Source organism: Tupaia chinensis, unplaced genomic scaffold, assembly GCF_000334495.1.
Source record: "Tupaia chinensis unplaced genomic scaffold, TupChi_1.0 Scaffold000341_1, whole genome shotgun sequence".
In the NCBI taxonomy this organism is placed as follows: domain Eukaryota; kingdom Metazoa; phylum Chordata; class Mammalia; order Scandentia; family Tupaiidae; genus Tupaia; species Tupaia belangeri.
Window position 1 is genome coordinate 878,686 of NW_006159835.1, and position 19,229 is coordinate 897,914.

Here is a 19,229-nt window from a genome sequence, read left to right on the forward strand (position 1 = left end):
GAAAGCAAGCCACCAGGTCCAGGACTCAAACTGTGGTCAGCCATGTGAGAATTCCAGTGCCCTACCACCATGCCACCTGCTGGCCCCAAGATAGCAGTGTTAATGAAATATTAGTGAGCAAACATTTATTAGGTACCTTACTAAGTGCCAAGCAGTATGCCAAAAATAGGGGAAATTCTCCCTTGTGAAAACTACCTCTGATAGTCCCAATTTGAAATTAGAGTAGTGGTTCTCATGGGATGGGGGCAGGGGAGGTAAGACATGTTTGATAATCACACTGGTGTGTGCTCCTGGTGTCTAGGAGGTGTAAAGGTTAAGACTAACTGCTGACCCAGCCCCCCCACAGTGTCAGTAGCACCCAGCCTGAGAAACCCTCGTTTAGAGAAACAAATACTGTCCTTGAGAAAGATGTTAATTGCTTTCCCATCAGGATGAAAATAAGTTATTCCCTAGGTGATAGACTGTCAGCATGTCACTTGGCTACTCTTTAAGAGGAGAGGCTGGAAGTTAGCACAGGTGGTGCCCTATCTTTGGAAGGAGAACTGGGATATCAGTTCTTCCCACTGCTGTGTTGAGAAGTTACAAGAAACTGACAGAAGTAACCTCCAACTACCACTACTGACTCCATTCTTTCTCCTTTTATGTAAAAATACCACTTATTATTCCTGGATTGTGAAAGAAGGAAGAAGGTGATTAAATTTTCTTTCTTATCTGGAAACTGCTATAAATTTATGTCTAATCATCATCTGAGTTGATTTCATAAAATGGCTTAACAAATACACCAAAACATTTCTTTTTGTTTTGAGTCATCCTTTTGAAATCAACCACAGGGAACTCTGGTGTAGATGGAAATCTGTTTCATTAGAGATAATGAGTGTGAACCACATAATATTTTCCACTGTAAAGAAACATTATAACATTTTCATGTTTTAAAACATTGTCCTCTTTTGCTCAGTACTCCTTTTTGTCTCTCCACTTGCCTGTCAAAATAGAAGTGGCCAGAAGATTGTATAAACATCTGCTAACATCATTTTGTCCTTTGCTTAGCATTTGTTTTGTGAGGCCAGCAAATGGCATAGTAGTTAAGGTGCTAGACTCCCACATGGCTGATCACAGTTTGAATCTTAAACCCCGCAATTTGAAATTCATGCTGGGACTGTGTACATACGTGCCCAAAATTGTGAGAGGAGGACGGTAGGGAAGGAATTGAGGCATGGTGATCCCCCTGGGGGGTGATTTTCTTTCTTTCTGTCTTTCTCTTTCTCTCTGGTGAGAGTACAAGTCCTGTAGCAAAAAAAAAAAAAAATCTCTCCAAAAAATAAAAAGTATTTGTTTTGCTTCTTTTGATTTCTCGGGCCCAGAATTTCATTCTTATGTTCAGTAGGTAGTAAGCAAAAGGCCCTTTACAATGTGAATAATAAAAGAAAGTATGCATTATGTTGAAGGAAAAGTTGATTTCTCAAATTTTCTTCTTTAGGTGAAGCTAACAGTTACTATAGAAAGTTTTTCTTTGGGAGAAGACTTGATATAAAAGTAATTGTATTTTGGGACCAGCAGTTAGCGTAATGGCTATGTCGCTGGACTCCCACGTAGTCGACCGCGGTTCACGTCTTGGACCGGGAGGGTTAAACTCACGCCGGGCGCGTGTGCGTGCGTGCCCAAGATCCCAAGAGGAGAATGGAGGAGAAAGGATTGCGGCGTGGCCATCCCCCCTGGGGGGTGATTTCTCACTTTCTATCTCTCTGTCTCTCTTTGTCTTTCTGGCAGGCGCACGCACCCAATAGCGAAAACCTCTCAAGAAAAAAAAAAGTAATTGTATTTCACTGGCCTTTAAAGAACAGATTATTAGGATGTTATATCAGCCAAATAAATAATATTGTTCCTAAGAAATATATATGTATATACAATTTATTTGTTCTTAAGTGATTTTTGCTGTAAGGTGTGTATGCTTGCCAGAAAGAGACAGAAACAGAGGGAGGGAAAATGAGAACTTACTGCCATGGGAGGTGGTCATGCCCATCCTTTGCCTCCATTCTCCTCCCAGGATTTTGGGCATGCATACACTTTCACCCGGCATGTTTTTCATACTTCTGGGTCCAGGACTAAACTGCACAGTTCCCCACATGGGATCCAGTGTCCCAACTCCCACCACCTGTTGACCCCACACATATTTTATGAGATTTTTATAGTTTCTTTCATGAGAGAAGGAAAAAGATAAGCATCCTTTTTTGAGAGAGAGAGAGATTTTTGCTATAGGGCACATATGCTCACCAGAGAGACAGAGACACAGAAACAGTGACAAATCACCTCCCAGGCAGGATTGGTAAGTCACCAGGTCTGGGACTAGAACCACAGTTAACTCTATAGGACTCCAGCTACATAACCATTACGCCATCTGCTGGTCCCAAGATAAGCATCCTTAGCAGGATCTCACACAGTAGTCCTTCCCCCACCAGAATCATGGGTACATGCACACACATCCCCTGTATACACAGGTTGACCCAGAAACTGAATCTTGATCTTCCTGTGGCTTCCAGAGTTGCAGAACATTGTGCTGTGGCTGCACTGCCACAGCTAGGGCAGAATATGTATTTAATGACTAACCTTTTATTTATTCCCAACCTACACAGAAAATAACACTTTTGCAGAATGTATTCCTTTAAAAATGTTTTCTTTCTTTAACTTTGAAAGGTTCATTCTTGCCAAAGAGAAAAACATGCTTAATTTTCCAGGATCAAATGGTGCTTCAAAGTAATAGGTATTAAACAGCCTTGTTATCTTAGCAAGAGGTTTTTGTTTGTTTGTTTGTTTGTTTCACATTTTTTTCCTAGTCTTGAGTAGATTTAATGGTAATACTTCATGTTCCTAGTACTAGATCACATTGGGATAGGGTTGAATACATGAAGTCAGACCACCTAATTGATTGGGTTGTCAGAAAAGTCATGGCGCATTTTTGCATAGGAAGACTGAAAAATACGTCATGACTTTTCTAACAACCCAATTCTTGAAGACCAACAAGCAGGGCCAGTTACTGAGGCACGGGGTAGTCTTTGTGTACATATTCATTTCAAGTTTTCAAGTGCATGACTTCAGAAAAAATTCTGTGTTTTACTCAGATTTTTAAAAATAGAGGAAATATAAAGAAAACATGTGCAAAACCACTATCTAGCTTTTGGGCTTTATTGAAGAATTTTTCAGCCTTTATGTAGATTGACTCTTCAGGGTATACGGAAAGATTCCAGTAACTTCTCTAAGCAGTCACCTGTCAACAGTGTTAGAATTGCAGTGAAAGATTTCAGGAGAAATAGCTGTCATAGTGTATTTGATTTGCAGCCAGTTATATATACGTATCAATTGATTGAATGCTATTCTAAATGTAAAAAAATCCATTTAGATTACTTACATATATAAATAGCCTTACCACTGAAGTATTACAAAAATATAAGCCAAGTTTGAGTGCGTTCCTATGATCGATAAAATATCCCAAGATCAGGCTCTCTAAGGAATCTTAAGAGTTATGAATATGTGTCATTGGAGATATATATAATTTTTTACTAATTTGCCCAGGGGCTCTAGAAAGTATAGAATGGAGGGCGCATGCCAGCCCTACGCTTATTTTTCAGTTCCTTGTCTAAGCTGAAAATTGTTCCTTTGCTGTAGAGGCTGTAGAACTAAACCTATATACTACAATGCACGTTACTTGTAAATTCTTAGGACGAGACCAGATGGTGGCTTATATTTTGCCCAGCTCCAAGGTTTTCTTCATTCTACTTTAGTTCCTTCATTTTTAGAGATGAGGAAACAGATTGCTTTGTTCAGAGAGAGCTAGAACTAGAACACAGCCTAATACTCGCTAGCCATGCAATATACTAATGTCAGCCAAATTCGGGCATTTACATAACACCTTCAGATTTTTTGCCACATCCATGTATTTACTAATACTACTTAATGCTGTTTAAATTGAATTGCTTCTTCAAATAAGCTTATTTTTTAAAGGAGATCGTTTGCTACTATAAACAGAAAACCATCATGTTCCTTAAATAGAAAATAACTCTCAATAGGCATCTTAATCAAACAAAGCAGTGTTATGAATTTTAAATTTAATTTAAATTTAATTAATGAATGTTATTAAATTTTTAATTCTTGCTAGTATTGGTCAAAAGTGTGTCAAAGCAATGTTTTCATGTTTGATGGCAGTGCCATAATGGCTCTGCACGTGAACTCAAACCCCACTGGTGTGGTGGGTCAGCCTCATGGAGCATCCTGTTTTATCACTGCACCACCATCTGACCCCCCCCCAAGATTTTTTTCTTTAATCATTTCTTTTCTGTTTAGAGAATTTGTTCTAGCCATTCTTTTGTGGTGAGTCTGCTGGCAACAACATCTCTTAATGTTCCTTCATCTGAGAATGTCTCGATCTCCCCTCCATTTTTGTCAGCATCTGAAAACTGTTATACTGCTATCTTCAGGCTTCTGTGTTTTTCATGAGAAATTGCTGTTATTCAAATTGGTTTTCCTCTCTAGATAAGATGTTGTTTCTCTATGCTTTCAAGATATTGTTTTGCCTTTAGTTTTCACAAGTTTGTGATATATCTTGGCATAGATCTGGTTAGGTATATCCTTTTGAGGGTTTGACCAGCTTCTTTTTTTTTTTTAAGAATTATTTTAACTTTATTTCATTATTTATTTATTTTAATTTGAACAGAGAAGGACAGAGTGTGTGAGAGAGAGAAGGTGAGAAAGCAATCACCAGATCCAGGATTTGAACCATGGTCGACAATGTGGGAGTCCTGCGATCTTAACCACCATGCCAACTGCCGGCCCCTTGACAGCTACTTGGTTCTGTAGTTTTATTTCTCTTCCCAAATTTTATAAGTTTTCAGTAATAATTTCTGAGTATTTTCCCAGCTCCACACTCTTATCTCATTTTGGGCTCCAGTAATACTCCAATGACCTCTTTTGCTAAAGTCCCACAAGTTCATACTGTTCTGTTGTTGGGGTTTTTTTCTGTGTTCAGATTGGATAACTTCTGTTCCATCTTCACTGCTTCTTTACTGTTTAAGTTCACTGCTTTACTGCATTCCTTCCTTCTGCCTTTGAGCCCATCCAGTGAGTTTTTGTTTAAAATAGCTCTAATGTTCCCATTTTTGCTTCTTTTTATCTTCTGTTTCTTTGTAGAAACTTTGGGTTGTTTTTTTTTTTAACTTGTTCCATGTGTTTTCTAATTGTTTATTGAAGCATTTTTATCATGGCCGCCTTTAAACCTTTGTTAAGTAATTCTGTCATCTCCGTTTTAGCATGTATTGATTACCTTTTTGCATTATTTTTAATCTTTCTAGTTCTTGATATTCTATTAAAACCTGGAGGTTTTCATAGTATGTTATGAGACTCAATACTGTCTAATCCTTCTGTTTCTACTAGTTTTTCATGACACTGCTTTGGCACGGTAATGGGGGTACCTCTTCATTATTGCCAGGTGGACTAAGAAGTCCCGGTTCCCAACTCAGTTTCCACTGACACTAAAAGAGGAAGAAGCTTGGTGGAGGTAGAAATCCAGATTCCCCACATAACTCCACTAATAAATACCACTTGGGTGAGTTTAGGGACATGTGTGGCCATCAGGTGAAAGTCCTGACTCCCTAATTGGCTTGCTCTGACACCACCCCAGTGGGGCATTGGATCTCCTCCATAGTATCATAAGGTGAAAATTGAGGCTCCACATGTAGCACTTACTTAAGTGAGTGGCACCACGGTATTTTCTGTGTGTTTGGCTGGAGTAGACAGCAGTTATTGTCAAAAGTTTTGCCTTGCTGAGCTGCCCCTTTCTTGTCCCTTTAGCCAAAGAGCGTAAGTTTTGGGACCAGCAGGTGGCATAAGGTTACATCGCTGGATTCTCACATAGCCGACCATGGTTCAAGTCCTGGACCCAGCTACTTAAAACTAACATTGGGCACATGTATGTGCGTGCCCAAAATCCTGAGAGGAGAATGGAGAAGGGATTACTGCACGACCATTCGCCCTGGGGGGTGACTTCTCCCTTTTTGTCTCCAGTGAGTGCACACACCCTATTATAGCAAAGATCCCCCCCCCAAAAAAAAAGAGAAGAGAAAGAGAGAGAGCAAGTTTTTGTTGTGGCCTTTGTCCTTTTTTGTCTATGCCAGTTGGCATTTTGAGTTTACTAGCCAGCTCTAAATCTGGGATACATTAGGCAAAAAAAAAAAAAAAACAGAGCACTCACCACTCTCTGTTCTTTGGATCCTATGGTCCCTGCCTGATGTGTCTTCTCTCCACTTTTCATAGTCAAGTTCTTAAGTTTTATGTAGAAGGTCGAGGTTTTTTACTTGTACTTAGCAGAAATAATAGGGGAAAGTACATCTCCTATCTTCCTGAAAATGGAAGTCCTTCAGTTTTTTCTTTTCAATTTTCTTAGCCCTTTTAAATATTGGGTCATCAGAAAAGTCATGATGTATGTTCCTGTGTTTTTCTCTGCGAAAATACATCATGATTTTTCCAACAACCCAAAGAGTTTTATGTCAGGTGTATAACAGTTACTGAAATGTTGTGTACTTTGTATATTTGACACTTTGCACAATATTTTACTCAAGGACAAATGGAAAATAATATTTAAGTTGAAATTCATTGTTCACATTACTAATGAAAGCTTTTCCCTCTCTAGGAAATAATGCAAAAGGTGTCCCGAGGCTCTTGACCAGTGAATAAAGATTTGAGAAAGACAGCCAAGCTCATGTTTTCTCCTGATCAAGAAAATCATCCATCCAAAGCACCAGTAAAATATGGTGAACTCATCGTCTTAGGGTAAGGTTATTTCATTGAAGACATAAAACTGAATAATGAATAGTAACTTTGGCATCTAGGTTAAAAGTCCTTTCTAAAGAGTTTTATCTACTTCCAAAAAGAATGTAAAACTATAGAATAATGTTATCAAATCAAGAAACTCTTTTTCTGTTTATATTCATGCCACCTTTTTTTTTTTGGGAGAGGTTTTTTAGCTATAGGGCGTGTGCACTCACCAGACAGAGACATAGAGACAGAAAGCGAGAAATCATCCCCCAGGGGTGATGGTCAAGCTGCAATCCCTTCTCTGTTCTCCTCTCGGGATCTTGGGCATGTACGCACACACGCCCAGCGTGAGTTTTAAGCCACCGGGTCCGGGACGCGAACCGCGGTCGACTACATGGAAGTCCAGCAACATAGCCATTACGCTAACTGCTGGTTCCCGCATGCCACCTTTTATAAGTACTCAAATAAGTTAACCCCAGAAAGGGCAACATTTCTTAAACATAAAATGAAAAATGTATGTGTCTAATGTCACATACTTATTCCATTTATCTTCCCATCCTTCTATTTTTTAGAAAAATTGGCCTCCATTGACTTTACCAAAAATCATCTTCCTCTGCTTCAGGTTGTTTCATGTAGCTTGGTATTTACTTGCTGCATTACCCCTCTGAAGTGGTGGTTGCTGTGTGCTCATGGTCCAGCTGTGCTGTACTTAATGAAAGGAGTTGTGTAGATACGTGGTCACAGCGTGGTGATTCTGAAGCTTGGGAGCTTGCTCATGTTTGCTTCAAAAGGAATCTCAGTCATACTCCCAGAAACACAATCTGAAGATTGAGGAATACATGATTCCATTATTTTAGATTGCTCCATCTAAATTTGCCATAACTGTCAAAACTGAGATGGTTCGTGTTAGACTCTAACTAGAGATCTCAGCTGAGAAATTGACTTTCCTCCTGCTATTTCTTTTCCTTCTGCCTAAAAAGCAGCTCTAGGCAGTGCAGTTTGTTTGAGAGTCAGTTGTTTCAGATGAGAAAATAAGAGAAATCAAGTTGATGATAGGGGACTATTGCGCTTGACCAGAAGTCAAGACTCCTAGATCCCAGGGCCTGTTCTAACACTGCTAACTGTATGACCTTGAGCAAGTCACTTAACCACTCTCAGCCTTCATTTCCTCCTCTGTAAATGCCAGTGAGACAAGATCATCTGAGGCCCTCTGAGATTTCAATTGTTTTTCCCCTCAGAAACAGAATTGAAAAGATCATAAACTTAATATAGTAACTTACACTGTTATAACTTCAAATAACATAGATTATAATGTATTAATGACAAACAGTTTTAACCTTCAAAAAAACTACTCTAAATTATTCCACAGGAAATTTGAGAGTCATTTGAAAAATATTTAAAACTTAGTATTTGGTTTTAAACTGCCTCTCTTACCCTAGAAATTTCTGTTTATCAGTAGCAATAGTAATTATCTCTGTATCTAGCACTTAGTGTCTTAAAATGCAACTCTGCTTCTCAGCCCTCTAGAAGAAGTGGGGCTGAACAAGGTTGTCAGCTCTGTGCCATTGCTACTTAGAAAAGAGTTTTGAACTATTGGAACATAGTGTGGGAATAGAGAGCTTAGATCGAGAAGAGGAATGAATCATGCAGCTCAGAACAGTAGTAAAGGTCGGTGAAGAACCCACGGTGGGGCCAATGGCAACACACAGCCTTGAATAACAGAATTAAGGTATTAGACAAGGGGCTGTACTTTGGACTTACAGCAAGGCTAGCAAGATTAACCAGGGATTTCTCCAGTGCAGAGTATTATTTTTTATAAGGGATCAGTATAATTTATCCACAGTCCACATACCACATAACATTTCAGTTGGCCCATATGACAGTGGTCCCATAAGATTAAACCATATAGCTTAGGTATGTAATAGACTGTACCAGCTAGGTTTGTGTAAGTAACTGTGATGTTCGCACAACAGCGAAATTGCCTAATGACACATTTCTCAGAACATGTCCTCGTTATTATGAAGCAATGTGTGACTGTATTTGGCAGTCACTGAGTTAACTCTTCTCAGCTTTAAGCATGATTTTTCCTTGTCAGCTGCTACTGTGAGCCATTTTGGAATCACTTTTCTTCTCCATTCTCAAAACTGTTCTTATTCCCTGTCTCATGTCACCTCAGTTTGACCAACTATATATAAAGAAATCATTAAACTAAAGATTTCATTGTGGGAAGGGAGGGAGGACAGTGAATGAGGAAAGATCACCATTGAGCTACTGCTCATGCCTCCATGAAGCAGTGAAGAATGACCAAAAAAGAAGAAGTATGATAAACATACCTGAATTCAGATTCTGGCTTCTCTATCACTTTGTGACTGTCCGAAAAGAACTTACTTCCCATGAGCCTGTTTCCTAGGCTGTAAAGATGAGAACCGTGATGCTAATCGTGATGAGCTTTAATGAGGGTAGATTGAGTGAGGTGATGGACGGGGTAGACCTCAATAGTGTAGACATGCACGTTTTTTGGTAACTTTTTCCCTGGTAGTCCAGTTCTTCCTTACTTGCTTACCTTTACATCATGTGTAAGTTATGGAGGAATGGTCAGAGGTCTGAAGTAACAAAAGTATATTTAATCACTACTTAGCAGATATCTAAGAGGTTCTGGAGAGGTTCTGCCAACGTAGTGTGAATATGTGTATATACATTCAGGTAGCTGAGACTTAAGTCAAAATTTTCTTACTTCGGGACCAGCAGTTAGCGTAATGGCTATGTCGCTGGACTCGCACGTAGTCGACCGTGGTTCGAGTCCTGGACCCAGTGGCTTAAACTCACGTCAGGCACGTGTGCGTGCCCAAGATCTCGAGAGGAGAATGGAGGAGAAGGGATTGCAGTATGGCCATCCCCCCTGAGGGGTGATTTCTTGCTTTCTGTCTCTCTCTTGTCTGTCTGGTGAACGCACGCACCCTATAGCAAAAATCTCTTAAAAAATATTTTTTCTTACTTCAGAAAGTTCAGCTACTTAAGGTGTTTGGTTCACAATTAAAGGAGATTCTATTTTAAACAATACATACTGTACTCTTAAAGGTTGTATTAGCACATGCAAGCATTCACCTAAAAAAAAAAAAAAAAACAGAATGAGTCATAAGGACTCAGATATGCCATTAATCAGCTCCTGATTGTCTTCAGTAAAAGAAGAGAAAAAAATATATAAAGAACTCAGAGCTATGTGTAATCCAAAAGGTACTTCTCTGTGCCTTGGGATTTAGCCAGAAGAATCTTGGTTTGTTTTTTGTTTTTTTTTTATACACAGGCAGCTGGTCTAGAGATCAGCAATTGCTAAAAGGAATTTGAGATTATTATAATGTGCAAATAGATAATTAATTGGGGATCGATTCCACAAGGTGAAGTAAAATTGTTTCATAATTGTGTGGTTCTTATAAGAGATCACCTAAACTTTTTTTCCCCCTTATCAGGTATAATGGGTCTCTCCCAAATGGCGATAGAGGAAGGAGGAAAAGTCGGTTTGCTTTGTTTAAAAGACCTAAGGCAAATGGGGTGAAGCCCAGCACAGTGCACATTGCTTGTACTCCTCAGGCTGCAAAGGTAAAAAAGAAAAAGAAAAGGCTAAATGAATTAACCTGGAGACGTTTTTGAAAGACATTCGCTATTGTTCATATTCTCTAGCATTCCCCTCACATTTCTATTTCAGACATTTCTTTTTGTTTGGGTTGGAGAAAAGACTTTGAGGACATGGTATTTGAATTGCTGCCATATGGAAGGAGAATTGGTTGTTTTTTTAAATGACAAACTAGAATCGATGGGTAGAACTTACAAGAAAATGTTCTTTCCTCACTAAAAGGGGTGGAGGCAGGCCCAACTTCATCTAATATTTAGAACTTGGCCACTATCTCCCCCTGAGAAAGAGATGCCCACTCTGTTACTAGAGGAGTCTTACCTGGGCTGGGTGGAAGAATGTGGTGTAGAATATGTAGTCAGGTTCAAATGCTTGTTTGGATGAGGTAATTTTTTAACTAAGGATCTTTAAGATTCTATAGATGCTTTTGCTTTTTTTTATTTTGGTTCATATTATGACTCACATAGCTTTCAGCACAGTGGCTTGTACAAAGTAGACTCCAGTAACTAGATTGAATCAAAAGTATGAAAGCAAATACCCTCGTGTATCTGCAGTATCATTTTCAACCCCTACCCTAGTTAATGCTTTTAATAAACCCTTTTTTTTACCCCTACCAAAATCCCTAGAACCTGGACCATTGAGTGATGGATAAGTAGAGGAATTTCTTTACATTCCCTGTGAATTATTCTACTTTCAATTTTGTAACACAGACTGAATTTGATGCCATGACGAGCAAATTGAAAAATTAGAATCCTTTGACTTGTGAAGTAGAATTTTCTATACTTTAGCTATGTAGCCCTAGGATGCATGTTAATATACCATCTGATGAATAGCTCTGTAAGTTACAGTGAGACACAGTAAAATTGGTGTACATTGCCCTGTTTTAGGTCACAGACCCAGTCCCTAAAGTTAATTGGATTTTTCACTTTGTTTTATATCTAGTTTTGTGTGTGAAATGGAGTCTTCAACCTTGAATAGGCCTCCGTTATTACTATTGGGTTATAGGAAATGTTATGACGCATTTTTGCATAGAAAAAATGTCATGACTTTTCCAACAACCCAGTATTAAGGAGTGAGCATAGAAAAGGAACAGTTGCTTTTTAGGTGTTTTGTTGTTTGATTTGGCTTTTCTGGGGGGAGGTGGGAATAACGTGGGGTGTTGCTACTTTGCCAAGAAAGGATGTGGTAAAAGTGGATGGTTTATTGGTCCAGCCTGAGGAGCTTCTCTTAACAGTAGTTCCACACAGGAGTGCTCTTTGCACTTTGGGTTGGCCCATTCTTCATTGTGCAGGACTGTTCCACATACTGCAGGATGTTTCATGTTCTTGGCCCTCCACCCACTAAATGACATTTGAACCCTCGAATCATTGTGATAGCCAAAAAAATTAATGCACTTACATATTTTCAGATATCTCTTAGACAGCTAATACTGCCTATGGTTGAGAACCACTATAAAGGAAAACATTTCTGATTCCTCTATAATATCCTATTCTTTTCTTTTCTCCCCTTCCCATATTTCCTATGTCATTCCCTCATGTTTTCATTGTTGCCTTCTTTTCCTCTTTATCAGGCAACAAGAATATTAGGGATTAATATTAGTATCTTTCCACTTTAAATTTTAGAGGAATATATTAGTGAGGTTATGAAGAAAACTGTTTAGTCAGGCGATCATCTGGATAAGTGATTAAAATCCAGTCCAGTAAGACGCAGCTTTATAAATCTCTCCAGAATGAATTTTCGGGGCCAGCAGGGAGCATGGTGGTTAAGACGCTGGACACTCCCACGTGGCCTACCTCAGTTTGAATACTGGATCTGGTATCTTGCATGCTCACTTTTCCTCCCTCTCTCTCTCTGTATGTCTCTCCCTAGTCAAATTAAAGTAAATGAATGAGTAAATAAAAAATTAAATAAAGTCATTCTTTTTTTGAAAAAAGAATTAACTTTCAAAACACTGAGTGATTATTTGATCAAAAAGTCAGTTGCTTGGGGCCAGTCAGTGGCATGGTAATTAAGGCAGCTAGATCTCACATGGCCAATTGCATGATTCAGGTCCACAATCCAGCAGCTTAAAAAATATGCTGGGTGCATGCACATGCATGCCCAAAATTATAAGGGAAGAATGGAGAAGGGACCATGGCATGGCTATCCTCCAAGGTGGGTGCTTTCTCACTTTCTCTCTCTCTCTCTCTCTCTCTCTCCAGTGAACACATGTGCTCTTAAGCAGATTTAAAAAGAAAAAAATTCAGCTGCATAATCCTGAGTTAAGTTGTAGATTTTAAAACCTGTAAAGCAGGAACCAACAAATGGTATAATGGTTATGTTGCTGGACTCCTGTGTGTTGATCCGGTGACTTAAAACTCAACACCAGGTTCATGTGCATGCATGCCCAAGATCCTGAAAGGAGAATGGTAGAGAAGGGATTGTTGTGTGGCCATCCCATCTCCCCTAAGGGGTGATTTCTCACTTTCTGTCTCTCTGGCAAGCACACATGCCCTATAGCAAAAATCTCTCTTAAAAAAAAGGAAACCTATAAAACAATTATATAATGTTTTTTAATACATAAATGTGTGGTAAAAAATATTAACAGCATGCATGTAAATGATCTATACTGCATTCTTGGCCGGATACCTCTGTGAAGAAAGGGGAATCAGGAGAGACACGATTTTTTTTTTTTTTTGGAGAGGTTTTTGCTATAGGGCACATGCGCTCGCCAGACAGAGAGAGACAGAGAGATAAAAGGCGAGAAATCACCCCCCAGGGGGGACGGGCACGCACACACACGCGCCTGGTATGAGTTTTAAGCTACCGGGTCCAGGACTTGAACCGTGACTGACTACGTGGGAGTCCAGCGACATAGCCATTACGCTAACTGCTGGTCCCTGGGGAGACACGATTTTATCTATGAAGTTTAATTTCTTTTAACAAAAAAATATCAAAAGCAAAAGTGGCATTGTTAAGCTTTAATAATGTGATAGATAGTGCCCAAGTCTTTGTTTATTCCTTTTGTATATTTGAAATTTTGACAGTCCTAATTAATCATAAAACTATTGTCTTAAGGCTTCTTCTATTACAGATTAGCTACAAACTGAAATCTAGTAAAATTTTATAATGCCAAACTTCTAATTAAGAAACATTTTTTTCTTTAGGTGCTTTATAATCACTCTTGTGTCTTTGTATCTGTTTTCCTTTTACGCAACTGTTTCCACTTCCTTTGTGCAGTGACTAGGTTTTTCCCCTTCTCTGAAGTTCTCTCCAAAGAGTATGCACAAAAAAGGCTTGAAAACAAAACTGAAAAGTTCTTTTTAGCAATGTTTTTAGTTTAGGGTAAGTCAGAGGTACAGTCATGGCATTATATTCATTTCCTTTGGTTATGTTTAATCATTCTATGAAATTTTCTGTTTGGAACCCAGCATATATGGCAAAGATTGTCATCTCTACAGTCACAGACTGGTTAGAAAATCAGTTAACCCTGCTTACCGTTTAACTTTATAACTTTTGAATTACTTTAAACATAAGATTACCTCTAACCTCATAAGATTTTGTATTGTTATCAAAGCAGTACTAAGTACTGTTTTCAATTTCTACCTGGGATTTAATTTTGATTACTTTATCATTTAAAATGTTTATAGACCCAGATTGTGTAGTGTTTTGATAGAATTAAATTATGTTCTTACTCTCTTACTGCTTCCAACTATTCTATACCCACTTGGCCTGAGAAACCACTGTCATAGCTGAGGTTATTCAAGAGTTATTAACCTGTATCCTAAATTTGGGGGGGGGGGGGAAATACACATGCATATGTTATATATATATATAATAAATAGATTTGCCTCTTTTTAATAAAAGATTGCCTACCTGATTTTATTGACCTGCCTGCTAATTTTTGCTATTAATCTTTTCATTCTTAGGCAATAAGCAACAAAGACCAGCATAGCATATCATATACTTTGTCTCGGGCCCAGACAGTGGTGGTTGAATATACATATGACAGCAACACTGATATGTTTCAGGTATTATAACATACGATTTTTTTTTTCTTAGAAACCAAAAATGCTAAGAATGTGTTGGTGAATTTTGCTGTGGTCACGTTAAGGACTATCATATATAATTATGTATTTTCATTAAAATACATTGGTTTTTAAACCTCATGTATAGAAGTCAATGTGACATGGTTAAGAGAAGGGCTCTGAAATCAGAATTTTTGGTAAACATTACTGAGCTGTTCTATGCCTTATTTCCCTCACTTACAAAGTACAGGCAATAGCATCTCCCTCATGACATTAGGTGTAAGTGAGCTCATGCAAATGAAGTACTCACAGCTGTGCCAGGTTCCTAGCCGACTCTTAGTAAACATTAGCTATTATTATCCAGAAGAGGAAATCAAGAAATATTCCACACATATTTATGATTTTTATTGCCACTTCCCACCTTTTTCTCTAGGTAACACAAAGTACAGGCAGTTTCTAACTAACATGAGTTCCATCCCATGCATATGAGGTCAAACTTGTTTTCCAGGACATATTTGGTCAAAGCTACTGTTGCAATAAAAGTTTTTTCCCCCTGTTATTCTTTATACTAATTACTGCTGTTGTTTCCATAAACTGATAGATTATAGAACAGTTGAGGCCAAAAAATTCTTGGTATTTTCTCCCTTAATGTTGGGTTTTCTAAAGGTTTGGACTTTTTAAAAACCAAATTAAATAGGACATGTATGTGATCAGATGCCATTCATTTTCACAGGTATAGATGTCCCCAGAGTTGATAATGATATGTTTAAGCTTTCAAAATTTCAGAGGGTTAATGTTTTCATCTTACTGTTCCTTTCTTGAATGGATTTTCCACTGTATTTTTTGAATAGGTTTATAGATATTTCTCTTTCCTTTAGATTGGTCGGTCGACTGAAAGCCCCATTGATTTTGTAGTAACTGACACAGTTCCTGGAAGTCAAAGTAATTCTGATACACAGTCCGTGCAAAGCACTATATCAAGATTTGCCTGTAGAATCATATGTGAACGGAATCCTCCCTTTACAGCACGGATTTATGCCGCAGGATTTGACTCATCAAAAAACATCTTTCTTGGGGTAAAAAGCTTTTTTCCTAAATGTTGCATCCTTTAATACTATTTTCTATTTCCAAATTTTAAGTAAATGGTAGCTCACTTCTATTATTTCTCCTAGGAGAAGGCTGCCAAATGGAAGACATCTGATGGGCAGATGGATGGCTTGACCACTAATGGCGTTCTTGTGATGCATCCACGCAATGGGTTCACAGAAGACTCCAAGCCTGGAATATGGAGAGAAATATCAGTGTGTGGAAATGTGTTCAGCCTGCGTGAAACTCGATCGGCTCAGCAGAGAGGAAAAATGGTAAGTACTAAATTTGTAGCTTCTTAGGTATGATAAACACATTGGGATGAGTTGGACTAAACATGTTAACATATATTAAAAAAAGCACTAATGTTGACCCAGAGTTCTGTCAAACACTACCAAATACTCTTATTAGAGAACCGTATCTTAATGTTTCAATTAGAAAACTATATTTTTTTCTCTTCTGTCCTATTAATATATTTTTTTCAAAGAATTGTTTATTTAATTTTATTTATTCATTCATTTATTTTAATTTGACCAGAGAGAGACACACAGAATGAGAGAGAGAGAGGAAGTGAGAAAGCAAACCACCAGGTTCAGGACTTGAACCATGGTCGGCCACATGGGAGTGACCAGCGCCTTCACCACCACACCACCTGCTGGTCCCTGTTAATATATTTTAAGACCTAAGTTTTCTTATATTAGCACTCTGGTCCCTCTACATCTATCTGTATTTCTTTGGCCATATTTACCTAATTACAAATATTAGACTTATTGATTAGCCAGATGTTTTGGTCATAAGTTTTCTCTAAGGCTAAAAAGCGATCTATTACTGTTCATTATTTTATCCTGGTATTCAGACTTACATATTTCATGACTGCTATCAGAATTTCTTGAATATTTTGTGATAACACTGAGAAATTTCATTTCTTGAATTAGAACCACTTAAAATTAAAACTCTTATGTACAAATTCAAAACATAGTGGTGAATATGTTTTTGATTCTTGTCTCCTCTAGGTGGAAATTGAGACCAATCAGTTACAAGATGGCTCATTAATTGACCTCTGTGGTGCAACATTGCTGTGGCGTACGGCAGAGGGCCTTTCCCATACTCCTACAGTGAAGCATTTAGAAGCTTTAAGACAGGAAATCAATGCAGCAAGACCTCAATGCCCTGTAGGGTTCAACACACTAGCGTTTCCTAGTATGAAGAGGAAAGATGTTGTAGATGAAAAACAACCTTGGGTATATCTAAACTGTGGCCACGTACACGGCTATCATAACTGGGGAAATAAAGAAGAACGTGACGGAAAAGATCGTGAATGTCCTATGTGTAGGTCTGTTGGTCCCTATGTCCCGCTTTGGCTTGGATGTGAAGCTGGATTTTATGTGGACGCCGGCCCTCCAACCCATGCTTTTAGCCCATGTGGGCACGTGTGTTCAGAAAAGACAACTGCCTATTGGTCCCAGATTCCGCTGCCTCATGGTACACATACTTTTCATGCAGCCTGTCCCTTTTGTGCACATCAGTTGGCTGGTGAACAAGGCTACATCAGACTGATTTTCCAAGGACCTCTAGACTAACAGACAGTTGTCCTCTAGGACTACGTTATACATTTATAAGCTAAGTAAATTGGGTTTTCCAAGCTGTTGTCCGCGTCACAGTTTCTCTGCTCTGGTCATTTGCATTAAAATGAAGAATTTTTAAAAACATTTATAATAAATACTACCAATTTCTGAGCAAAAACCTGGGAAACTCAAGGAAAGGAATTTCTGAAAGTACCAGACTTCTGAATTCTGGGTTTTGAAAATATATTTTGAGGAGAAAAAGACATAGTCTAATTCGATGCCTTCGTTTTAGTGTTTTTGAATCACCCATCCTCAGTGTTAAATTGTTTTGTATAACTGAGGGTACTGTTGGTTCAAACTATGTTAGTTTACAGTTTGTTGCAAACATTGTAAAATACAGCAATGTGTATATTAACTCTTTTTCTATTTATCTTTATTATAGAAAATACCTTAGAATGTTCTGGATAGAGTAGCATGGTCACGATGGCGTCACACCCTGGGTGTGAATGGTAGCTTAGTGAGCACATCGCTCAAGGATTCGCAGTTAGGAAGGACAAGGGCATCCCCCCCCCTTTAAATATGGAATTTGGTAAATTAGAATACTTTGTAAAACCAAATTCATATTAATTATTCATTGTGTTAGAAGTGTTTGTTTTTAACCACATTGAGATAATCAGGAAAGATTTTTTTCCATAATGTTTCTCCAGTGTAGTACTATAACAGAAACTTAATGCTAAGAAACATTTTATATGCTCCTTTGAATATGCAATTTAATCTAGATTATCTATTTTTCTCCCATGATAACTAATCTGTTTTTAGTATCAGCAACATTTGGCAAATTTATTTTTTGGATATAAACTGTGGTTCATCTGTTCACTGTTTCTAGAGGGAAAAAAAAAATTCCCATGAAAAAAAAAAGCATAAATTAGCAAGAAAGAATGACATGAATTGCTTTTAGAAAAAAATAAATGCTTAATTATTCTGTGTTTATAAAGCCTTATCTCTAGGCATGGGGAAATTGAGAGATAGGAAGGGCTGAGTGACTCTAGTGGCCCCATTTTTAAACCTAGCAGACCAGCCTTAACTATGGGCTTGAATCCTAAGAAGAGTTGCCATAAAATGATGCAAGGAAGTAACTGGTTAGCAACTGAGCACTAGTGACAGCAGAGCAGAGGGACACACTGCATGGTCTGTTTACTTCCTAATCCCAGTAAGTCTTCTGCTTTCAGAAGTGAGAAAAGGAGTATTTTCCTCTCTTCCCCTCCCACCTTTTTAAAATGTACCACAAGAGAAGTATAGACAGTTGCACTACATCAAACCTTTTTTGGACACTTGTAGAAATCAGTACACCTTTAGATTAGACAGAATAATTTTTTAATCTTTTGATTTGTTTTCCTTCAGTTTGAAGAATTGTATGATGTTTAATTGACTGTAGCAGATTTTTGTATGTGGTAGTATAGCTTTAATTTCTCCTAGTACAGTGGTGTTCTAAATTTTCTTTTGGTTTTAAAAACACAAAACTTATTGCTTAAAAGCCATGAACTTTTTATGTTTCCTTCAACTGTCAAAATTTCCTTGTTTTTAAAAATGATTATTTGGGTTCACTCAGGAAATGCATGTCAGGAAACTTGTATTATAAGTTTATTAGTTGTGATGTATCAATAACTGCTGTTACCCCTTTTTCAAAGAAATATAAATGATTTTGAAATTTTCTAGATTGTCACATGCTTTGTGACTGATGCAAGGAAATCAAGTCCTGTGTTGTATTTGTTATAGTCATTTCTATTCAGGCATATTGTAGCTTAATTTTTATTTGCAATTAATTTATTCAAACTAAGTAAATACTTTTCAAAACAGATACTTGAATTTGTCTCTGTGAATTCATTTTGCATAATGAGAATGGGAAACCAGAATGAAGACTGTTGACAAATCTACCCATACTCCAAAAATATTCATTTGAAGTAGATGAGTTTGCATTTCATATAATACTTTAAAGCCTCTGGTTCTCTTTGGAAAGCAGCTCTTACTTATTAATAACGGAACTTCGTTAGTGGTTGAATAACTGAGGCCTTTTCTAAGTTAAGTCCTGCTAGAAAGGTAGCTCTTTCCAAGTTGTATACTAGGCTGTTTACATTGTACCTT

The 19,229-nt window shown here is 37.9% G+C and overlaps 1 protein-coding gene across 1 annotated transcript; it reads left to right on the top strand.

The window, feature by feature from the left end:
• Positions 1-6,645: 6,645 nt before the first annotated feature.
• Positions 6,646-18,945, top strand: PELI1 (pellino E3 ubiquitin protein ligase 1). Its single transcript, XM_006152191.3, has 6 exons — positions 6,646-6,816; positions 10,269-10,398; positions 14,338-14,439; positions 15,315-15,512; positions 15,609-15,797; positions 16,536-18,945. Exons 1-6 carry the CDS (start codon positions 6,746-6,748, stop codon positions 17,100-17,102), a joined length of 1,257 nt encoding a protein of 418 aa, XP_006152253.1. The 5' UTR covers positions 6,646-6,745; the 3' UTR covers positions 17,103-18,945.
• Positions 18,946-19,229: the final 284 nt, after the last annotated feature.